General features: G+C 42.7%; 1 protein-coding gene across 1 annotated transcript in view; it reads left to right on the top strand.

Annotated features, from left to right (window-relative positions):
* The window catches only part of TMC1 (transmembrane channel like 1), a 119,416-nt gene that overhangs the window by 67,508 nt on the left and 26,397 nt on the right, over window positions 1–25,511 (top strand). Inside the window, exons 12-14 of the mRNA XM_033962517.1 lie at window positions 484–612; window positions 6,620–6,687; window positions 9,545–9,784. Coding sequence (XP_033818408.1) covers window positions 484–612; window positions 6,620–6,687; window positions 9,545–9,784 — 437 coding nt within the window. The remainder of the gene's footprint in view (window positions 1–483; window positions 613–6,619; window positions 6,688–9,544; window positions 9,785–25,511) is intronic.

The following is a 25,511-nucleotide window of genomic DNA, read 5'->3' as shown; positions in this document are numbered from 1 at the left end:
ATGTAATATTATACAGTATATGCCAGTTTGTATCCCTATTTGGGGGAAAATGTGTTTTGTTTTTTTAAAAAAATATATATGTGAATTAAATTTAAATTAACCTAAACCTTTTTTCACTGTTCAACCCTTCTTCCTCCTTCCTTTAATTTATCTGTCATGGCATTTTATATACTTCTCTTTTATGTTTGATATCTTTCTGGAGTTATAGGCCCAGAATGGTATGCCATACTCCATGAGTAGCCAGAGAATGGCTCAGTGTAATGACAAAAGTTCTTCTTTATTCTTGTAGTGCACTCTATCCAAAAACACCAGAACTTACTATAAATGGGCCATAAGAGTCCTATCACTGATTTTGGCCCTCAACCATGGCCTGGTTGGGTTTCCTATATAGGTGGGATTTACTGGTTCATTATTCTAAATGTTCATCAGCAAACAAGAGCTACATATCTCAAAGAGGAAAAAGTCTTTCAAATGTGATTACAGGAGTTTGTACGTCTGACAGTTTCGGACATCATGACAACATATATTACCATTTTGGCTGGTGACTTTCTGCAAGCAGTCTTTGTCAGATTCTTTAATTACTGCTGGTGCTGGGATTTGGAATATGGATGGGTAAGTGTCTGATTTTACTTTTTTTGCAGCACAGAGTAGAATCAAATGAATCATTTTAAGGTAGGGTTACCAGATTTTCCGTTTGGAAAATCCAGACCCCCTAGACCTGCCCCCCAGGCCCGCCCTAGCCTCGTCCCAGCTTCACGCCCCCCCCCCCCCCCCCCCGCTGCTTGCTCTCGTCGGGCAGGAGGGCAATTTGATAGAAGCTTTTCAAAACCCGGACAAAGCTGTCCAGACCCCAGACATGTCATCTAAAGAAGGACATGTCCGGGGAAATCCGGACGTCTGGTAAACCTAATTTAAGGGCATGTTTATGAAGAACCTTCAATAGTGATGCAGTGCACTTATAAAGATTCTTAGGGGGAAAGTTATCAAGGTGCAGTAAAAAGCGAACTTGATTTTACCTTGGAATCATCAACCTGCACTATTGCTGTACTGCAGAGGGATGACTCCTTACAGGCAGCGTTAATCCACTGTTATTATCCGATACTTCTGGATTGCATGTTAAAGGGAATGTGATGCTGTTCCTACCACCCTTGATGATCACAAACCTCCCAATAACAACCCTTCTGAAATGACGCCCCTAGTGTTAAATCATGTTTCCATACTACTGCTTGGGGACACCCTTTTGAGAGGTAATGTCACCAAGGGCAAGAGTGACTGGGGATCACACCTGCTCAGGACCCCCTAGACCACCCCAGTAGGCCTCTAGGAGTGGTATGTGTAGGTCCTTGGATGGTTGAGGTTTGTTTAGTTAGGGGGTTGCTATCAAGGTGGTTTGTGGGGTGGGGGTGGGGGGTATGAGGTTGTTATCATTAGGATATATTTTTGAGGTGGGGGTTGTGATGGGGGGAGGCTTCAGATGGGGGGACATTGGGTTGATCATTGGGTGGTGGCAGGGGCAACCCTATAGTTCCTTTAACATGCAGCCCAATGCTTTGAGGCTCAATGCTCCCGGGATGGTAAAATAACCCCAACTTTTGACTGGCTCTATTTTTCTAGATATAATGTGACTTGTGTTTGTTGTAAGTTGCATTATATAAATTACATAGTAATGAGCTACTTTACATGCATTTGCATGTTTTTCATCTCATTACCATGGACCCCGCAGTGTCTTACTTAGCAATGTGCTACGGTAATTTAAGTCATGCTAGAATCCTTTAACAAGCGTTCAGGCAAATTACATGACTTTGAGTCTTAATGTAGCTTGAAAATGTACCTCCTTGATGCTGTTATGGTTAGTTGTGGGGTGAATTTTGGCCTATAGTATATAGGGAAGTTAAATTATCTTTAGGTTTTGCAACATAGCTGTCCAGACTAGGCCTGAACTACTTTTTTTTGTTTTAGTTCTTTTTTTTTTTTTTTGGAGGGGGGGTTAAGAGAATTAAGCTGTTAGCATTGAAGGGCGCCTTGACTTAGGCGCCATGTTTATATCTGTGTGCAACCTAAACAGACAATTAAAATAATGATTTCTAAATTGGTTTTTAATGGTATGGTCAATTACCCATTGCAATTTTAGTAATAGTGAGAGGAAAGAAACATGCTCTTACTTTGAAACATGCTCATACTACCATGTGCCACTGAAGCAAGGGTGAATGGTGAGGTAGGGTTCTTGGTGCCCTTAAGCATCAGCACCCTGAGCCATTGTCTCACTGGTTCACCGCTTAATCTGACCTTGGGTCTATGTGTCATTATAGTTCATACCATGACTTACAGTAGTTCTCAAATGTGCTTGTATGCATATATCTGTTTTAAAAAAGATAAATGAGTATGTACTCTACACCTGTGTCAAAATACTGAAATATACGAACAGGAGCAGAGGAACAAAAATAGCCAACCTCTTACAACAACTCCACTGTAATTCATAAACTCCCTAGCGCCATTGCTTAGAAGCCTAAAACTTAAATGGAGGAAAAAGCCTCAGGTCTGGGAGAGACGTATGTTAACTCATCTCAAATCATCAACATCATAGGCTTTTACACCTCAACAGCAGCGGAACTATCCGCAACTAACAAGAGCACACAGACCCGATCCAACCAAGAGTGTGAGCTCCACCTCCCCCTGCAGTCCACTAGAAAGATCAACTGTTTTTTACACCTAAGCAGCAACAGGATCAGCCACCACTACCGAGAGCCCTTTGCCCTGATCCAGCCAAACAAGTAAGCTCTTCCCCCAGCATTCCGTTGGAAAAATCAATATGCTTGCTTTTAAATATTATCAGAAGTAGGAGATCAACTGCTTTTACACCTAAGCAGCACCAAGACCAGCCACCACTATCGAGAGCTTTTGTCCCAATCCAGCCAGACGTGTATGTTCTTCACCATACAATTTGTTGGAGAGATCAATCTGCCTGCTTTTAAATATCAGCAGCATTGGGAAAACAACTGCTTTTACACCTAAGCAGCAGCGGGTCCATCCGCAACCACCAAGAGCCCACAGACCCGATCCTGCCAGGAGTGTGAACTCCTCCCCCTGCAGTCCATTGGAGAGATCAATCTGCCTGCTTTTAAATATCAGCAGCAGTGGAGATCAACTGCTTTTACACCTAAGCAGCAACGAGACCAGCCACAACCACCGAGAGCACACAGACCCGATCCTACCAAGAGTGTGAACTCTTCCCCCCATGCAATCCGCTAAGAAGATCGACTGTCGGCTCCGGGCGGCTTTCCCGCAGAGGAGAGAATCCTGCATTCACCGTGGGCCTCATCTGGGGCAGCCTCCTTGGAGTGGCTGGGGCACGGGCAGTGTGTCTGGGAGGGAATGCATGGATGGGAGAACATCGCAGGGGAGGAGACATAGGCATCCTGGGACTGTCTGCCAAGTCTCTTCCCTGAAGAAGCCCTTTCTGGAAACGTCAATTGCTCCTCCTAAACTTACTTGCTCCACTTCATCACTGACGCTGAAACCGTGGATTGAAGACAAAGTTTTATTTTATTTTTCTTTCCAGCTTATGATTTATCTTTAATCTTATCTATTGTTTTGCCTTTTGTCTTTGTTTTGTTCTATTTCTATCATTTAAATTTCTCCAAAATTCTACTGTTCAACGGCTCCCCCTTCTGCTTCTATTCCTTTCTCTCCTCTCTTCTACCTTCCAAAGTATTTAGATCAATGCTGTCTTGTTAAAATGTTTATATTATTTCTATTTTTCCTCTAACTCTACTTTTCACTTCTCTATTACCCTCCAGGTACTTTAGTTAGATTGTGAGCCTTTGGGACAGTAAGGGAATTTTTCAAGTACCTTTCTTATTTCTAATCTTAATGTATATTTTCTGTAAACCGCTTAGAACCTAACGGATGTAGCGGTATATATAAGAAATTACATAGGCATAAAAAATCTCCGGAACGCTAAATCCTATTGCAGGAAAAATTTAGAGCAACCAGGTGTTAAGGTTGTGCTCGCCTGATTGCTCTAAATCTTTTCTACAGTAGACATGGAGGGGCATAATCAAAAGATACGTCTAAGTCCGATTTGGACGTATGGTGCTAGACGCCCAAATTCAGAAGTGGGAAAATGTCCATTCTTGAAAAATACGTCTAAAATTTTTTTTTTTGGGAGAATCATCTATCTGGATGTCCAGGCTATTGTTCGTCCAGACCGCCCCAGGGACTTCGAGGTAAAATTACATTATTTGCTGATGACGCTAAGCTATGCAACGTAGTGGACAGCGCAACTTTGCCCGACAATATGAGGCAGGACCTACTTTTACTGGAAAAATGGTCTAGTACTTGGCAACTGAGCTTTAATGCCAAAAAGTGTAAGGTTATGCACCTTGGTAGCGGTAATCCTTGCAGAACATACACCCTGAATGATGAAATCTTAACAAGAACTGTCGCAGAACAGGACCTGGGTGTAATCATTAGTGAAGATACGAAGACTACCAATCAAGTGGAGAAAGCTTCAACCAAAGCTAGACAAATGCTGGGTTGCATCCGAAGAAGTTTTGTCAACCGAAAGCCTGAAGTTATAATGCCGTTGTACAGGTCCATGTTGAGACCTCATCTGGAGTACTGTGTTCAGTTTTGGAGGCCGCATTATCACATGGAGGATGTGAAGAGGATGGAGTTGGTTCAGCGAATGGCCACTAAGATGGTCTCAGGACTCAAGGATCTCCCATATGAAGAACGTCTAAGCAGGCTATAGTTATATTCTCTCGAAGAACGCAGAGAGGGGAGACATGATAGAGACGTTCAAATATCTTACAGGCCGTACTGAGGTGGAGGAAGATATCTTTTTCCTTATAGGTCCCATGGCAACAAGAGGGCATCCACTCAAACTCAAGGGTGGAGACTTCATGGCGACATCAGGAAGTACTTCTTCACCAAAAGGGTGGTTGATCGTTGGAATGGTCTTCCACGTCAGATTGTCGAGGCCAGCAACATGCTCGACTTCAGGAGACAATGAGATAAACATGTGGGTACACTCCGTGGAAATCCTTGGGGGGAGGGTTCTTTGAGTGGGCAGACTTGTTGGGCCGACGGCCCTTTTCTGCCATCATACTCTATGTTTCTATGTCATCTATCTTTATATCACATTCTCAGCCAAAATTTTGTCCAAGTTCCAAACGCCCAGAATAAGACCTTTTGGACATGGGAGGGACCAGCATTGTGATGGACTGGGGACCCGGACATGGCAACAGAGCAGTGGGGTACCTTACAGGGCACTGCTGTGAACTTCACAAAAAGGGTGCCACATAAACATCTCACCAGAATTCTCTTATTGGTTATGGTGAGCCCCCCAAAGCCTACTATACCCTCCTGTCTACAACCCAAGTAGCTCTTATGGCTGCAGGCGCCCCCTATATGGCTGTACAATAAGGTTTTGGTGGGCACACATGTTCCACCCACATGCAGTGGGGCTTGGACCTCATCTTTATGGTTTATTAGCCCACTCCCCAGGCTATTTAAGAGACCTGTGTGCAGCTCTACTAGGCTTCTGGAGACAGGTATGTATGTTTTTCTTCCGATCTTTGTGGGGGTGCGAGGGGGGTCAGTGAGCATTGGGGGAGTGTGTGTGGGTCTGTACTTTGTCTCTGCAGTGGTTGTCTGGTCACTCTGGATACCTTTTTGGCACTTATACCTGCTTTTACATTGTCTAACTCGCAACCTATAAGTTCCATCCAGGAAGTCTAGTAAAACATTTGATTGTCCCTGCAGGATGACTAAGGGCCTCTTCTATTAAACTGCGCTAGCAGTTTGTAGCGCAGTGAACCGCGCTGAATGGCCCACGCTGCTCCCGACGCTCATAGAGTTCTTATGAGCATTGGGAGCAGCGTGGCTCTTTGCACTAAAAACTGGTAGCGCAGTTTAATAGAAGAGGCCCTAAGTCTAGGTCGGCCCGCATCCCACCCCAACCACTCCTTCAAATACGCCCTTCTCAGCTCTGGGAGCATAGCAGCTATCAGAGGCCTAAAAGGTCCCTAGATATGTCCAAAAAGTTTGATTATCGGCACTTGGACAATCTGTATTTTAGGTTATTCAAGTGCCGACTTGTGCGGGTTTTTAGAAGTATTTAAGTTTTGGTTATGAGCCCCTTAGCATTCCGGAGGTTTTTTATGCCTATGATGTTGGTGAGTTGAGCTGAGTTAACATACGACTCTCTCAGACCTGATCCTTTTTCCTCCGTTTAAGTTGTAGACTTCTAAGCAATGGTGCTAGGGTAGTTGTGGATTACAGTGGAGTTGTGAGAAGTTGACTGTACCCTACCTATATGCACATTCTATATAAAATGTGCAGCTACTCCTGCTGCACCAAAATTATGCCCTGGGGATGCCTGTTTGTAGTGTGCATATACGTATATGCGCTGTCAGATGTGTGTTTTGTATTTGCCCCTTTCTGCTTGTACTGTGGAAAAAGCTTCATATTATTACCTCCAAAGCCACTTGAATGAGATGACAAATTGGATGAATTTATGGAAACAAATCCACTAGCAGAGTGCCTACAAATCATTTTGTAATGTCATTCTGCAAAGCTAACAATTGTTTTTTGTTTGCTTGTTTTTCCTTTACAGCCTTCCTATTGTGAGTTTGATATCAGTGGAAATGTGCTTGGCTTAATCTTCAACCAGGGCATGATTTGGTAGGCCTCATGTTAAATTTGCTTTAATCTCCACTGTTTCTGCTGGGCTCCTGCAGGGGTTCTGCATTTGGCATGCATGAACTGGAACAGTTGCTCAGCAGTATCTTGGCGGCAGACCATCAGAAATATAATGATTGATGGCACTGATCATTTGAATACAAAATTATAGAGACACATTTGAACCACTGTTGTGCAAACCATTATTACTGCAAAGTAGGATAAACACAGAACACTTATATGTCGATAAGCTCAAAATCCTTATTCATTACAAAACCTATAAAGAAAATATTTGTTTAACTTTTGATGGACAGTTTTTAGTTCAGCCCACAGAGTTACAAAGTACAGGGGTAGTTTTACTTGTGGACTTAAGCACCATTTCTCAAGGGAAAAGTACAATCATAAGTTCCTTTTCAAAACAGAATAAGGAAAAATTACCTGCAGAAATTTGTGCTTGCCTTTTCTGTAGGTACTATTATTTCTTATCAGTTCTACAATACTATCAGATGAACTCAGCACAGTACGCATTATATATAGATGTGAATCGCTTATTTACTCTTTCCAAAAATACCAGGACTAGGGTGCACGCAATGAAGTTGCTACTGTAGGTAGTAGATTTAAAACAAACCAGAGAAAATATTTCTTCACTCAATGTGTAATTAAACTCTGGAATTTGTTACCAGAGACTGATGTGAAATCAGTTATCTTAGCAGGGTTTAAAAAAGGTTTGGATAATTTCCTAAAACAAAAGTCCATAACTAATTATTGAAATGGCTTGGGGAAATCCATTGCTTATTCCTAGGATAAGCAACATAAAATCTCTTTTGCTCCTTGGGATTTTGCAAGTATTTATGACCCGGATTGGCCACTGTTGGAAACAAGATACTGGGCTTGATGGGCCTTTGGTCTATTCCAGTATGGTGATTCTTATGATCTTTCTCTGTCCCTAGTGGGCTCACAGTAAGTTTTGTACCTGGGGCAACTTTTTCTCTCTCAACCTCTATCCAGCATTTCTCTGTTATCCTATTTTCCCCTCTCCTCATGTGTTCAGCATCTCCCTTTGTTTCTCTTCCCTATGTCAGCATATCCCTCTTCCCCATATTAGGTATTCCCTTCTCTGGCTCTATTCCCTCTCATGCCCAGCATCTGTCCTATATCCCTCCTATCCTTTACCTTTTCCTTCTATCAACCACAAGATGGGGCTTAAAAATGTAACGTCAAAAACCTGATGTATTTCTTCTTAACACATAGATTTCTTGTAGAGAATTGCAGCATATAAGACACTGTATTGTATTGTATCTTCTGACTCCTCCATGTCCAGCATCTCCTATCTATCTTCCTACTCGTCACACCAGCGCATGCGCAGATGTCCTCCCAAAAAGCAACCAGGTTGTGGGGCAGCGGGGCTGGGGATGGAATGAGGCACAACTCGAGAAGAACGGGGCATGACTTAGGTGGAATGGGGTGGGCCTGGGGGTGGGGCCATGGATCCGGATTTTCATTCCTAAAAATCTGGTAACCCTATCACTGATCCCCTTCCATCCTACAAAAATGAGAACAAAAAGGTATATACCTAGCTCTAGAAAAGCAGCATCTGGTATGGGGAAGCCTAGTAGAGCATCAAGTAGAGTTACCTGGTGGGTGGACTAGTGAACCTTAGTGAGGAGGACCCAGGCCCATAAAGCACTCTAACCACAACATCTATGGTATTAAGTATGAGCCCATTAAAACCCACCCAAACCCTTCTATACAGCCATATAGGTGCCACTTGCAGCAATAACAGATACACAGGTGGATTTAGTAGGTTTGGGGGGGCTCACCATAAATTATAAGCGGGTTATGGTGAGATATACATATGACACCTTTTATGTGAAGTTCACAGCTGTGTCCTCTAAGGTGCCCCACTGGGGTCTCTATGTGGTCAATCCATTACTATGCTGGCCCCTCCCACGTCTAAATGGTCTGGATTAGGACGTTGTGAACATGGACGTTTATGTATTCGAAAATGGCCCAAAAAGTTAGATGTCCTAAAGGCCAAGATGTCCAAATAGGTCATAAAAAAAATTAGATGTCTAGTGGTTTCGAAAATGGACTTTTCCCCGCCCTAATATTTGGATGTCTTGAGGGATATGTCCAAAGTTGGATTTAATTGTTAACAAACTACTGGAGACGTTAGATCAAAAGTACTCACTCTAAACTATATGTTAATTCTAGTACTTTAAAAAAACATTCTTATTATCTACTAATAAATTACTAATATTAGTGTATTGTATTGTGCTCAGTAACCACCACTACCACGGTCATATTATAAAATTTGATTCATAATCACTATGATTTAATGGGAACCATCATTGCACTCACAGGTTCCCTACTCCTTCATTGAACCAGAAAAGAAGCAGTGATATGTGCTCAATGTTCTTAATTAAATCCACTAACGTGATTCAATAAAAAATAAAAGAAAAACAAAACAAAAATTGAAAAAACTACACTTATCTGGTTCTGTTTTCTGGGCACTGGTGTATTGAAAATCAGGTCAAAAGTTTTGTACTCTCAATGTTAATCCCTGTTTTATCGTCAGGAGTCAATGGGAACAGTCGTGTTTAACTTTATCAGCTCAATGCCAAGTTGGACTTAGACACACTAATGAAAATGCCCCTCTAAGGGCATTTTGTGTTAAGGGGTATAACTAGGTGGGGCATGGGCAGAGAATGGGCCCGAAGAATATATTGCAGTTAGTATATGAGTATATGAGGAAAAGCCCAAACAAACCGAAAATGACTAAAGGTTTTCGCCTTGTTCACATCAGTCATATGACTAGAGTCTTGGCGTAAACGCATTGTTCTTTCTTTTTTGTTTCCAGGATGGGTTCTTTCTATGCTCCCTGCCTCCCAGCCATCAATGTTCTCCGGCTCCACACCTCCATGTACCTGCAGTGCTGGGCTGTGATGTGTTGCAATGTACCCCATGAGAGGGTCTTCAAGGCCTCCAGGTCCAACAATTTCTACATGGCCATGTTGCTTTTCATTCTCTTCTTGTCCATGCTACCGGTCATCTATACAGTTGTGTCCATTCCACCGTCTTTTGACTGCGGCCCATTCAGGTTCTTCATTTTTATATATCTGCAGAATATCTGTAATCATCTTTTATATTTAGGAAGGTGGTGTATATTAAGTTGAAATATTTTATGTGAACTCTCTGCATGTTCATATTTTCACGGGAAATGGTTGGGGCGGGAGAAGTGGTAAGGGGGCGTGTTGTAGAATGTCATGTGACTAGTCAGTCGGGCAAAACATGGTGATTATGTGGAAAAGTGATGTAATTTGCTTGTCAGATAGTTAATAAACAGTGTTTAAAAAATAAAAGTGTGCAACCTATCACTAAAAACAGGCGTGATCCCGGAGGAGCCAACGTTACGCCCATCTTTAAAAAGGGATCAAGAGGTGACCCTGGAAACTACAGACCAGTGAGTCTGACCTCGGTTCCGGGAAAAATGGCAGAAGCTCTGATAAAAGAAAACATCGATGAACATTTAGAAAGGAACGAACTTCTGATAACCAGCCAACATGGTTTCTGCAAGGGGAGATCGTGCCTAACAAACTTATTGCACTTCTTCGAGGGAGTTAACAAACAAATGGACAGAGGAGACCCCATAGACATCATATATCTAGATTTCCAAAAAGCCTTTGACAAGGTGCCCCATGAACGTCTACTCCGGAAATTGAAGAACCATGGGGTGGAAGGAGATGTACATAGATGGATCAGAAACTGGTTGGAAGGTAGAAAGCAAAGGGTAGAAGTGAAAGGCCACTACTCGGACTGGAGGAGGGTCACGAGTGGTGTACCGCAGGGCTCGGTGCTCGGGCCGCTGCTATTTAATATATTCATAAATGATCTAGAAACAGGGACAAAGTGTGAGATAATAAAATTTGCAGACGACACCAAACTATTTAGTGGTGCTCGGACTATAGAGGACTGCGAAGAATTGCAAAGGGACTTGAATAAGCTAGGGGAATGGGCGACGAGGTGGCAGATGAAGTTCAACGTTGAGAAATGTAAAGTATTACATATGGGAAGCAGAAACTTGAGGTACAACTATACGATGGGAGAGATATTATTGAATGAGAGTACACAGGAAAGGGACTTGGGGGTAATGGTGGACACGACAATGAAGCCGATGGCACAGTGCGCAGCAGCCGCTAAGAGAGCGAATAGAATGCTTGGTATAATCAAGAAGGGTATTGCGACCAGAACGAAAGAAGTTATTCTGCCGTTGTATCGGGCGATGGTGCGTCCGCATCTGGAGTACTGCGTCCAATTTTGGTCACCGTACCTTAAGAAGGATACGGCATTGCTCGAGAGGGTCCAGAGGAGAGCGACACGTCTGATAAAAGGTATGGAAAACCTTTCATACGCTGAGAGATTGGAGAAATTGGGTCTCTTTTCTCTGGAGAAGAGGAGACTTAGAGGGGATATGATAGAAACTTACAAGATCATGAAGGGCATAGAGAAAGTGGAGAGAGACAGATTCTTCAAACTTTCAAAAAATAAAAGAACAAGAGGGCTCTCGGAAAAGTTGAAAGGGGACAGATTCAAAATTAATGCTAGGAAGTTCTTCTTTACCCAACGTGTGGTGGATACCTGGAATGCGCTTCCAGAGGACGTAATAGGGCAGAATACGGTAATGGGGTTTAAGAAAGGATTGGACAAATTCCTACTGGAAATGGGGATAGAGGGGTATAGATAGAAGATTACTGCACAGGTCCTGGACCTGTTGGGTCGCCGCGAGAGCGGACTGCTGGGCACGATGGACCTCAGGTCTGACCCAGCAGAGGCATTGCTTATGTTCTTATGTTAAAACTTTATGAAGATCCCTTGTATATAACTAGGGTTACCAGATTTTCCTTTGGGAAAATCCGGACCCATGGCCACGCCCCCAGGACTGTCCAGTTCCTCCTCTTTCCCGCCCTGTTCCGCCCCCCCCAGCCCCCCCCCCAGTCAGCATCCACGCAAGCGCGGACACGACATAATGACATCATGCGCATGTGCGTTTGACATCACCGCGTTGCATCCGCGCAGTCGCGGATGCTCCTTCCTAGCGCGATTATGTTGGGAAGCTTTTCAAAACCTGGACAAAGTGCTGAGTTTTGTCAAGGGTCATGTCCTCAAAAGGACATCCGGACGTCTGGTAACCCTATATATTACTAAAATATGACAAGAAACATTCAGATTTTTTTTAAAAAAATCCTCTAAACTACAAAATACTTTCTCTGTATTTCTTTGGGAGGGGGGTTGCTCTATTTTTTTCTGCAAGTGCTGTGCACCTGGCTCCCTTCCAAATTCTTAATAGTATTTATCCGGAAATTGCTGACTGTATGGTGATATCCAAAGTCTACTGACACATAGAATAGAATTTTCCTGGTTGGCAAAAGAATTTAGCTCTAAAAGTTATTATCTCATCATGACAGCATTCAGAACTATTGACCCACAGGCAGCATTACTGCTTAATTACCTCACTTGGGGCCCTTTTACTGACACCCACCCCCCCTTTTATGAATCCGTGTTAGCATTTTTTTTATCACCGGCTGCAGCGGAATTCTATGCGCGTTGGAGCTTTTACCACCACAGCCGGTGATAAAAAACGCTAACACAGCTTCCTAAAAGGGGGGGGGAGGGGGTATGTGTATTAGGCATTTAGACCCTGATCCTATAAATGACGCCTCAAGTAAGGCTCCTAGATTGGTATGCCTAGCCAATCTAGAGGCCTAAAAACTTTATTATTTTTAAAGCTTAATTGGCGCCAATAATGAGCAATTAGCACCTCATAATTGCCTTAAATTAAAATGAGTTATTATTTATTTATTTACATTTCTTATATACCGCTTCTATTCGAAGCAGTTTACATTCAGGTACTCTTAAGTATTTCTCCCTATCTATCCTGGCGGGCTCACCATCTAACTATAAACAATATCCGTAACCCCAGGACTGAATATGGCGCTGCCTTCCGTCTGGCAATAGAAGAGCATGACTCCACCTTAACTTGATCTTTACAGAAAGGAAGTGTGAACTCTCCTTGAAGGAGCCCATTCTTTTCAAAGAAAACAACATCATGCCTTTGAGATTTACTCTGTGTGGATGAGATCGGATTTCCAAGTTCCAAGTTTCTAAGTTTATTAAATAATTTGATTAATCGCCTACTCTACATTCAAGGCGATGTACAAGATAATACTAATAATTATAAACATAGGTAAAATATTATATAAATGGACAATATTACAAAAAACAAACACAGTTTAAAAAAAATTAAGTTGTTACTTATTATATCGAAACAATAGGAAAATTCATTAATGGTTACATTCTATATTAAATTCAAAATACAAAGGTAAAAACATAGGGGGGGGGGAAAAAGACAATAAAAATGATAGATAAAAACAATAAAAAATCATTAATCACTAAAAGCATCGTTAAAAAGGAAACTTTTGAGCTTAATCTTAAATTTTTCGAGGTTCTTTTCTTCTCTTATATATATTGGGAGATCATTCCAGGACTGAGGGGCTGTCACCGAAAAAATAGTGAGACGTCTTGTATTAATGATTTTTAACGAGGGAATGGTTAATAGATGTTGATCTTGTGATCTCAATGTTCTAGAAGTGGTATAAGGAATTAAGACTCTATGGATAAAAGCAGGAGTTTGAAAAATAAGAGTTTTAAACGTGAGTAAGCATATTTTAAATAAAATATGGTGTGCTACAGGAAGCCAATGAGATTCTTTAAGTAAGGGTGTGACGTGTCAAATTTTTTTGCATTGTGAATTATTTTAATGGCGGCATTCTGCACAATTTGAAGACGTCTAATTTCTGAAGGTTTCCAAGAAAGGGCCACTTCCAAGCCTGACACGAGCTCACTGGTACACTTCAGGGCAAGCTCTCCATATTTTGATCTTTTCAGCACTCATCTCTGAGCAGAGAGTGCTGAGCAGGAGTGCAGTGGTTAAAGCTACAGCGTCAGTACCCTGAGGTTGTGGGTTCAAATCCCACACTGCTCCTTGTGACCCTGGGCAAGTCACCTAACCCTGCATTGCCTCAGGCATGTTAAGAGTGTGAGCCCAACAGGACATATTACCTGAATTTAAACCACTTAGGTTATAAGTGGTATATAAATACTAAAAATAAATAAATATTGTCCATCTCCTCTCCAGCTGACACGAGGTCTGTGGTCATGGCAAATAGTGGTGCAGTGAGGATAGGGAGCACCCAGGGTGGTCATACCTTCCTCTCTGCCCCCATGCCCTCCCTTCCACCTGTACCTCTTTAAATCTTCACCAGTGCGAGCAGCTTCTCCATCCTGCTGCTTACACTGGTGTTGGCTTTCCCTCTGATGTCACTTCCTGGCCCTGTTTCCTAGCCCCACGACTAGGAAGTGATTTCAGAGGGGAGCCAGACCAGAACGAGCAGTATGCCAATGAAGTTGCTCGCACTGGTGAAGATTTAAAGAGGTGCAGGGGGTAAGGGAAAGCATGAGTGTGGCATGGGGGTGTGTGTGTGGAGAGGTGCTGGCATCCCAGGGCAATCTATCCTCAAGCCCCCTCCTACCATGCCATTGATCCCAAAGTAAAGCAGGCCGCATCCCCATTGGCTAGAGCTGAGCCCCTGTGATTAATTGGAAGCTAGGTGCCTAACTTTGTAGGTGTCTACCTCTTTCAGGCAGGTGCCTAGTCCAAGGCATTTATCAGAAAGTAGGCTTGGTTAGGGGGTGGATCGTGGGCATGGTTTACATGTAGGTGTCTAAAGTGTAAGGAAATAGGTAATTTTCAAAAAAAAAAAATTGGATGTCTAGTGGTTTCAAAAATTGGACATTTCCACACCTTGCTATTTGAATGTCTTGTGGGATATGTCCAAAGTTGGACTTAGATGCACTATCGAAAATGCCCCACTAAGGGCATTTTATGTTAAGGGGTGTAACTAGGTGGGGCATGGGCAGAGGATGGGCCTGAAGAATATACTGCAGTTAGGATATGAGTATATGAGGAAAAGCCCAAACAAACCAAAAATGACCAGGCGCCTATCTTAGGTGCCAGTATTTAGGCCAGGAAAACTCTGGCATAAGTCCACTTTAGGTGCTGCTAGGCATAATTCTGTAAACAGCACCTACCTTAAGACTGACATATGCTAAGTGCCACATTCCTAAGCACTTTATAATTTAGCTTAAGTGCCACATTCCTAAGCACTTTATAATTTAGCATCTCCTCAATATGAGAAGGTAAGTGCTTGCATATTTCTTTTATAGGTGCCAAACTCTAAATGGGAACATTAGCGCATGACTTGCAAAAAAGAGAGAAAATTCCCAATTTTAGTGGCACGGTACAAAGGGCCCCTTGGTTTTGTTAGTCATCAGGGTTCTTCCTGCAGCAGTGGCTGCACATTAGAGACTGACAAGGGGACAAATGTTTCCCCATCCCCATGGGAACTCATTTTCCCATCCTGGTCACTGCGAGTTCTTTTCCTGTCCCTGCCCCTGCCCCATTCCTGCAAACTCCGTCCTCCCCTGCGCAAGCCTCAAACACATAACCACTCCTCATCTTCCAACTCTGCTTGGTCATCTCCCCTCTCCTTTAAAAAACTTCTTATTTCATTCAGCTTACAGGAATGAGGCTTGGAAATTCATTTCCCACGGGGACGGGGACAAATTTGTCCCTGTTTCATTCTCTACTGCACATTTCCAGTTGAATCTAGTAACAAAACAAGAGGCAATTTTCAAAGCTGTTTATATGGATCAGTACTGATTTACTCAGCTAAAATGGCTTGATTTAAAAATTTTTCTCATTGAACCTGGCATAGAAAGGCATTTTCAGTATGCAGAATTTCAGTAGGTTAAAAAAAAAAAGACATTTATGTGGCTACATTTGGGGGTGAAAAATGGACACAGAGCACTGACAATGGTTTTCTAGTGTATCCACAATATTTTCACCCTTGGTCAGCCACCATATACGTAGAGGACAGGCATGTCCAACTTCGAACAGGTCGTGATCTACTTTTTCCAGCCAAAAGTGCTGGTGATCTACCACCATGAAAATTAAGTTTCAGATTAGTTTCAAATTAAATTTTAACCCAATAAAGTTGGAGGATTCCCCCTCCCCCCATTTTTTATGAACCTTCTGTCATTTACTTGGATGTGATCAGCTGTTAAGCAAATTAAGCAAAAACAACACAGAGAGACGAAGATCCAGTAAGAACTTCGAGGGGAAATGGAAAGTACATTTTTCTTAAAGTTTTATTGAGTAATAACTTTCTTTAACTTTTATTGAGTAAATTGTGTTAAATTTAGGTCGAGTATTGATCCAGGCTGATCTTGCACAATCTTTAATATTTCGCTCTTGCTCATTAGTGAGACATCCGAGCCTGCATTTCATCCACCAGCTTTTTGAAGTTGGGTGAATATTGCGTGAGGGCCAGTCTCAGGGAATCCTGGAGATGTTCATTTGTTATGTTGGAACGTTGTATACTCTGTCATTTTCAGATGGGAAAACGCAGATTCACACAAATAAGTTGAACCAAAATAGGAGTGTACAGCTTCACTGCATCTTCTCAAGTTGGGAAATTTGTCTCTAGGCACTAGCTTCCAAAATGATTCTTGCTCAGCACAGGTCTTGAGAAAAATGTCATTTTTAAGGGTTAATATTTCGTTTTCAAGAGATGGCTTGTTCAATGAGTAATTTGTACTGATAGCAGCTGCAGTTTCTTTAATGTCCACATCTACTTTGAATAGGTATGACAAGTACTCCACAACTGTTCCAAATTTTTGGAAGTCACAGAATCTATTTTCAAATTCCTGAATAACAGAACAGATTTCTGTCACATACTTCTTGTTCTGAAAAACAGAATTTGGGTATTGTCCCAGATGGTCCTGCGTATTAGGAAAATGATCAAAGGTGTTAGCTCAATGTTGCTGTTGTAGGATGAAAGTGTACTCATCATCTTGCCAATGCATTTGTTTTTATCTTGTAGTTCAAGGTTCCTATCACTTAGTTCACCTGTAAAGTCAGCGAGAAATGCCAGATCACATAATCACTCCTCATCTTCCAACTCTGCTTGGTCATCTCACCTCTCCTTCAAAAAACTTCTCATTTCATTCAGCAAATCACAGAAATTTGTGCCTACTTAGCCACCTTACATCTGTGTTCAAAATGATTTTCGCTGCCCCTTCATCAAGAGTAAGATTGGAAAGCCATTTTGAAGTGATCTTCCACGAACTGAATTTACAATTTTGAAAGTGATGTCCATGTCAGCCTTTGTATTGAGTCTCATGCTTGCCAAAACTTGCTGGTGAATGATGCAGTGGTAAGAAAGGAAATCTAGGAAGTCGTCATGCTGTTTACAGAGGGCTTAACCTTTCCTGTCATTGCTCTTGTTCATCAGTAGTGATGGAAACAAATCTATGCAATGGAAGAATACACTTTGTCACAAAAGAATGGAAAGAACTGAATATTTCCTGACTGGTAGTTCTCTTTTTTAAAGAAATCATTTCAAGGAGTTCTTCTTTAACAGTCTTCAAAAACCATCCCAATAAAGACTAGTAACTGGGATTTGTCTCTTATGTCTATAGATTCATCCAGTTGGAGTGAGAAAGCATCACAATTTGAAACATCCTCCAACAATTGTTCAGTTGTGTCTCCACACATCTTTTCTATTCGCTGCATGACGGTGTTTCATGACAATTGTACATCTTGAATAGCAGCTATGATCTCTTTTGTATTTTTAAATCCTTCATAAAGATTGTCAACTGCTTCAAGAAAACAATCTTTTACAAATTCCCATTCAGTGAAAGGTTTGCATTTCTTTGCGATCAGGTTGCTGACGTTGATATGCTATGGTTGCACTGACCGAATGTGACCTTGGCTTTGCCATCAACTGTTGCTGAGTAGCCAATTTCAATTTAAGTTCTTTGAGCTTCAGTTTACGAATTTCACTTTTGGGTGGAAAATCAACATCAAACTTATTGCTATGCAGAGCCTTATAATGACGTTCCAGATTACCCTTTTTGGACAAGGATACTGAGGCGTTACAAATTAGACAACAACATTTGTCTTTCACCATGATGAAGAAGTAGTCCATATCTCATTCATCATAAAGTGGTAGGTTTTGCTCTTCTTTGGAACACTCATCTTCATTATACTGGGGTGGCTGGATGTAAGAAGGCCAAATCTGCTAAGTTAGTATAAACACTGGCTGAATCTGGTCCAAAACTGTCCCTGTTCCAAAGTATTAAAGATCAACAGGAACTGAAGACCTCTGGATGATGTGCAATGCTAGGACTGTAGATGCCAAAACCACACATGCAGTTAATTCTAAAAGTAAAAATAAGAATTCATCATACTGGCACCAATAATCAAATACCACCAAACTATCATCAAAAAAACTCAAACACCTGTCCAGCAAACCAGATAAAATCAAATACCACCAAACAAGTTCAAATACCACCACATGCAATTTAATAAATTCTGCACACAGTGTAGAATCAATGCAGAGGCATGGTGAAATAAAATTGCAGTGTAGAATCAACGCAAAGGCTAGGCAAAATAAAATTGCAGAGGCAAGCAAAAGTCATAGTGGTTTGAACCAATTTCAAGGCAAGGCATAGGCAAGTTAGAGCAAAATACACTTTGTTGTATCTGTCCGAAAATGTTTAATGAAAGCGAACTATAAAGCGACCAACGACCAGCACACGACACAACTAATACGGTAAGTGTATTCAGGTAAAGCCCAAGCGAATGGATATTGCCCGATATATATAACACACTTCTAAGGGGTGTTGGGGTGGGGGCAAGAATGGGTAATTCTGAGAGGCAGGAGACCAGGTATGACACTGGGCCTGTGGCATATCGTCGTGGGGCATGGGCAGCGGCTCTCTGGGGTATCCACAAACTATTGGCATGAAAACAAGCACCCCAATACACCCGCAGGCAAGATTTCCGCAGGCAGGGAAAAAAGACAGGCAAAGGATCAGCAGCGGCGGCAAGCCCTCGGCAGACGACCTGCTGGCACGAGGTCTCTCCTAGCGACGGGGTGAACTGCTGGAGAGATGGAGCCAAGTAGGACTGTGATCTACCTCTGACCCCTCTGCAGTCTACAGGTAGATCATGATCTACGTTTAAGTTTAAGTTAAGTTTAAGTTTAAGTTTATTAGGATTTTATATACCGCCTATCAAGGTTATCTAAGCGGGTTTTTTTTACAATCAGGTACTCAAGCATTTTCCCTCTCTGTCCCGGTGGGCTCACAATCTATCTAATCTACCTGTTGGACATGCCTGGTATAGGGGATACATATCATCATTGCATTTTCCGCTTGTCTAATTTTTGGCTGTTGATATTTGAAGGGAAACAAGATGGGTTCTTTCCAATTTGCAAGCTATGCAGAGCAAGAAAATTTTTGCTCTGTATCATGTTGTTTCTGGGAGTGTTTGTTTTAGTTATTTTTGTATGGCCATATTTTCATCAAAGGAGCAAAGTTGTAGCTTGTACACACTTTCTAAATACGGTGCACTGTGTGCACAGATGGCACTGTCTTTCTGAAACCCTATCTGTACATGTTCAGTGGTTTGAGCATGCACAATAATTCACAAAAGCACAGTGGTAGGTTTACCAGACATCCGGGAAAACCCATAAATGACCTCTTTTTAGAGGACTGTCCAGGTGCCTGGAGGCATTTCCAAAACCAGGTAGTTTGTCCAGGATTTAGAAGTCCCCGAGCATGGGACCACGCCTGGAAGCCCTCTGTGCATGCACGTGATGACATCATACGCACGTGAACTTGCGGTGATGTCATCATGTCGATGTCCACGCATGCATAGAGGCCTCCCCAGACTTGGCCCCCAGGCCTGGAGAGGTTCATGTGTGGATGGGGCTGGAGGCAGAGATGGAGATGGAATGGGGCAGGGCCAGGTCTCCTATGTTTTTAAAGAGAAAATCTGGCAACCTTACACAGTGGGCACCCTCATTACAAATAGTGGGCACTGTCTTAAAAAAAAAAGTATGCACTATGATCAACAAATGCTTTTAACACAAAAAGCATTGCTGCCATTGCGGGGGTAGTACTTCAATATTGTGCTTTCAATTGCTAGGGCAGGCCGGTGTAGAGGAGCCTTTCAGAGCTTGCCTATCCCTCACTGAAAAGGTGATAGTAAAACAGCACCACCCACTGTAGGACTGTAGGTGGAGGACTCCCACCCAGCTGCAATTTTATAAAAGTCCTCTTGCATACTAAAATAACTTTATACAATTATTCTACCCGTGCAAATCCCACTTTCATTTGCCTAACAGTGACTAAGAGCTTAACTGAGGGAGGCCTTCTATTTTGAAAATAGCGTCAAGATTGAAGTTTAATTGTGCAACAAAAACAGATGCAAAAGTTGTTTGTTGTTTTTTTGTGTAAATCTTTATTCATTTTAATACGTACAATAAGTGTGATAATACATAAACACATTTGCACATTGAGAATATCACTTAATATTCAGCAATAATACCAATCATAAAATCTTATCTCCCTCCCTTCCCACCCCTTCATCAGGGCCGCCATCAGGGCAGTACTACCAGTCCTGAATTCAGGGGCCCGGAGCTGACAGGGGGCCCGGGCTCCCCCAGGGTCCTAGGCAGTGTTCTAAGGCAGGGGCGCCAGTAGCTCGCCAAGGCAAAGTGAGTCGATCACCCAGGACTCACTTTGTCTTGGCGATCTAATCTATCGGACCGATCAGTCTTCCTCTCCCCGACGTCAATTCTGCTGTCGGAGAGGAAGTTCGGGCCAACCAATCGCTGCCTGGCTGAGCGGAACTTCCTCTCCGACGGCAGAATTGACGTCGGGGAGAGGAAGACAGATCGGCCCGAAGTAGGGAGAGCATGCGTCGGCATCGGCTTTGGGGCCTGTTATCCATTGGTGGGTCCTGTTCCCCGATGGCAGCGGCAGTGGCAGTGGCTTGGGGAACGGCAGGGAGAAAGAAAGAAAGGGGGCAGGCAGGGAAACAGAAGGAAAGAAGAGAAACAGAAAAAAAGAAAGAAAGGTCAGGGAGAGAGGAAGAAAAAGTTGAGGGAGGGAATGAGGTGTGGAGGAGAGAAAGCATACAGGCTGATAGAAGGGAAGAAAGATTGGATGCACAGTCAGAAGAAGAAAGTGCAACCAGAGACTCATGAAATCACCAGACAAGGTAGGAAAGATTTTATTTTAAATTTAGCAAAGTGGAGGCTGTATTACCACAGTTTTCAAAGGAATTTGCCCAAATAACTTAATAGTTAACTGGGTAAATTCCCAGAGATGAAAACTTCCCTTCACTTACTATGCACAGTTCTGAATTTATATCTGCTGTCTATATTTTACAATATGGTCCCCTTTTACTAAACCGCAATAGTGGTTTTTAGCGCAGGGAACCTATGAGCGTCAAGAGCAGCGCTGGGCATTCAGCGCAGCTCCCTGCGCTAAAAACTGCTATTGTGGTTTAATAAAAAGGATGGAGGGTATATTTGTCTATTTTTGTATGGTTGTTACTGAGTCATCTGCCTTGACCTCTTTGAAAAAAACCCAGAATAGGAATGATAATTAACATTTTCTCAGCGTATAGTGTACTTTGTGTTTTTTAATTTTATTGTTGGTAGATCATTTTGACTTGGTCATTTTAAAGTAGCTCACAAGCTCAAAAAGTTTGGGCATCTCTGAGCTAGAGCGTTGAAACTGTGTATTTCTATTTTATCCCCCCTTTTACAAAACTGTGGAGCGTTTTTTAGCGCCAGCCGTGGTGGTAGCAGCTCTGATGCTCAGAATTCTATGAGCGTCAGGGCTGTTACCACTGTGGCTAAAATCCACACTACAGTTTTGTAAAAGAGTGAGGGGTAAGTTTGTGATGACATATTCCATACTAGGCGAAGGTGTTTTCTGTGTTCTGTGTGTTCGAAAGACATGGTTTTCTGTTAGGATTGACGGTGTAGGATTGATCTGTGCTGGTCTGGCTTGTTTAGTTTTACAATGGGTGTATTGATGTACTGCTCACTGCAATATGTAAGATGCTGCCTTTTCCTAGGTACTCATGTGTGACGTGTAGTTTGTTACTAAAAATCATGTTTTTCTTACAGATAGGGGGGGGGGGTGCCAAAAAATGATGGGCCCCGGGTGTTACATATGCTACGTACACCACTGTATGTAAAGATACCAGAAAGCTGGCGTAGCAAAAACTTTAAGTAAATTGTTATTCTTCTAAGTTTTGAGTATTTAACCCTCCCACAACCTCACGGGCACTTGTTTCAAGTTTCAAGTTTATTGAGATTTTGATTTAAACGCAATATCAAATATTTTCAATGCGTATAAGAAAAATAAATTTGCGGAAATAAATAAAACCATTTGAACAATAAACATACAAACATATCCAAAGATGATTAAAATTACATAAGGAGTACAAGGATAAACTACATTTGTTTAAAAATGCGTTCTCCGCGCCTGCTCATAAATTTGTTGACTGGAAGGATCCAGCAATGTGGCCAGATGCCATTCAGGACAAAGACAGAGAAAGAATTGTGCAATTTGGATTAATGATGGAAGATGATTTAAAGCAAATGGCACAGTCTATGAGTAAAGATCTTGATGGACGTTCTTTTTATGAATATCTCCTCTATGCCAAATCACCCAATGGACGTGAGAAGATTTTAAGGGACTGGCTTAGGTGGAGCATTAGCAGAAAAGTATGTGTGTATTCGGCCCATGGAAGAAGGGGGGGGGTGTCTGGGGGGGAAGGGGTGCATGGGGGGCCCAATAGGATTGCTCAGTAAGGGGCCCAGAAATTTCTGATGGCGGCCCTGCCCTTCATAATAAGTAATTAAATTCCTCCGGATTCTATATATGGCGCCCAAAGTTGCTTTGAGATGTGCGTGCAAATAAATTGGATAATGAGCTGTCAGCCTTCAATAATTGGGTGCTAACAACCAATTACGGAAGTTAATGGGCACTCATTTAAAATTTGTGCATGCATCTGGATGTGTGCTGTTCTATAAGGCACCGCACTTATCTCAAAAGGGGTCCTAGTCATGGATATGTTGAGTTATGAATACTACTTAACCGTGCTTAACTTAGACACTGGCATTTACACCAGGTTTTAGGAGGCACAAGTCTGGCACCCAAAGTTAAGTTCAGGATCTGCATTAAACTCTCTTCTAAATAAAGTGAGCACCCTTTGTGGAATAGCACTTAAGGAGGGCATTCTCTAAAAGGTGCCAAAACTTACCACCTCCCCCTATTATGAAGCCCCATAAGATTTTTTTTTTATCGCCAGCAGCAGTAGTAAAGAATTTGACGCTCATAGAAGTCCTATGAACCTCGGAGCTAATACCTCCATGGCAAGCAATCAAAAAGACTAACGTGGCTTCATAAAAGGAGGCTTCAGTAAAAAAAAAAAAAACGCCACTGAAACAATGTTTTTAACTGAGTTTCAAGGTGCTTATAGAAATCAGTGCCGGAATCGTGTCTCCATGGGCACTGCCTAATGCCAGTGTGGGCATGGCTAACGCCAGTAGTGGCATAAGGCAGCCTACAGAGGCACGATTCACATCATGGAGGCGCGATTCTGTACCCAGTGCCGTCACATGATTGACACACAGTCTGCAGCCGCTTTTAAGGCGGCCACCGACAACAGTGCCGGTTACAGAATCCAGGCCTGACTGCTGAATTTTTTTGGCACCTAAGTTTCAGCACCATTTCAAGAATTCCTTCCTTTGTGCCCATGGTAGCTTTCAAAGGCTAAGTAAGCTTTCTTTTTGAAATTTGTGGCAAACTACTCAAGAACTCTTCACCACCTCATTTGGATATATGCAGTTTCTAGCATTCAAGTACTCCATAGGTATAAATGATATTTTACTGAAGTTTTTTTTCACTAATACAGATGCTATTTGTTCTCAACATAAGATGCCATGAGTGGGATAATGTCAGGCCACGTAGCTGACTCATTATCAGTTGCATGAGAAATCACATTTCCCAGCTGATGAAACCTACTCCCTCTACATGATCACAGGCTCTTATTATCATCAGCACTGCCCACCAAATGCCAGGAGGCAGAATATAATGGTAGCCTGGTCGATTTCTGCATATAGCAAGCAAACATTCTTTTCACAGCCCTTGAACATCTGCTGAAAAGTCATATGGATCCTGCAGTAGGCGGCACTGTGCTGTGCTTTTTAAATGTGTCCCCCACTGCTAGGATGATATTTTTCTTTACAAAAAATGTTATGTGTTACTAGAGAAACTAGTTTCAGTATCTGTGGGCCAGCATCGACAAATTTAGTTATTTTGTTGCTCTAATGGTTTCCCTTGTTAAAACAATGAGTCGTGCTAGCGTTGACTGCTAATAAACCATAGCCTGATAACAATGCCTTCAATATATGTTTTATTTCATACATACAATACTTTTTTTATATTTTATAATTTTATATGTGTTTTATTTTTATTCTAAATGTTTCTTTAGTGTCCCCTGAGGAAAGTGTTGTTTATACGCCAAAACTAGGATCCTTATTGGGACCATACTCTTGAATAAAGACTTTGCTTTTGGCTGAAAGGACATCTCCCTTGCCTTTCTGTTGTACTGTTGGCCACTGTTGGAAACAGGATATTGGGCTTGATGGACCTTCGGTCTGTCTTATCTTTGTTACCGTATTTGCCGGCGTATAAGACGACTGGGCGTATAAGACGACCCCCCAACTTTTACAGTTAAAATATAGAGTTTGTTATATACTCGCCGTATAAGACTACCCCTTCTTCCGCACACCTTCTGCACAACAAATAAAACTTAAAAGAACATCAGAATTTATTTCAACAATTTTAATTAATTCACTAAAGCAATAGAATTCTTTTCCTACCTTTGTTGCCTGGTTTCTGCTTTCCTCATGTTCTCATTCAATTCCTTCCATCCACTATCTCTCTTCCTTCTGCATCTTCCATTTGCTCTGTTACTGTGCCTCTCCCTTTCTTCCCCCTTCCAAATTGGTCTGGCACCCATCTTCTTCTCTCTGCTCCCCCCATAGTCTGGCATCTGTCTTCTTCCCTGCCAGCGTCTTCTCCCTACTCTCTCTTCCTCATTTCCTTTGTGTCCTTCTCCCCCCCCCCACCCTTCCCATGGCCTTTCAGCGTCCTTCTCCACCCCTTTGTATTCCCCCATGTGCTTTCAGCCTCCTTCTCCCTCCTCTGTCTTCAAGTGCTTTCAGAGTCCTTCCCCCCCCCTCCTGTCTTCACCATGGCCTTTCAGCGTCCTTCTCCCCCCCTCCTTCTCTACCGCCCCGGGTGCAGCACAGCCGGCCAGGTTCCCTTACTTTTGTGGCACTTCCCCGACCGACCGACAACAGCCCCGGTCCGACAAACCTCCCTGCCCTTAACCGCGAATCTAAATTACCTTCTTACAGCTGCTGTAAGAAGGTAATTTAGATTCGCGGCTACAGGGCAGGGAGGATTGTCGGACCCGGGCTGTTATCGGTCGGTCGGGGAAGTGCCACAAAAGTAAGGGAACCTGGCTGGCTGTGCTGCAACCGGGGCGGGCCGCCCCTCTCCCTTGGTAGCCACTCGAACCGCGAGGCTACTCTCCTTCTCCTTATCTGCCCTGCCTGCAGCACAGAGCCGAACGGAAGTCTTCCCGACGTCAGCGCTGACGTCGGAGGGAGGGAGGGCTTTGTTTAAGCTTTGTTTAAGCCCTCCCTCCCCTCCGACGTCAGCGCTGACGTCGGGAAGACTTCCGTTCGGCTCTGTGCTGCAAGCGGAGAAGGTAGGGAGAAGAAGAGCCGCGTACATCCAGAAGACTGAGCATCCAGCCCCGCAGG

This window comes from Geotrypetes seraphini, chromosome 1, assembly GCF_902459505.1.
Source record: "Geotrypetes seraphini chromosome 1, aGeoSer1.1, whole genome shotgun sequence".
In the NCBI taxonomy this organism is placed as follows: Eukaryota; Metazoa; Chordata; class Amphibia; order Gymnophiona; family Dermophiidae; genus Geotrypetes; species Geotrypetes seraphini.
Note: the sequence above shows the minus strand (reverse complement) of the source record. Positions and strands in the feature narration are given on the sequence as shown.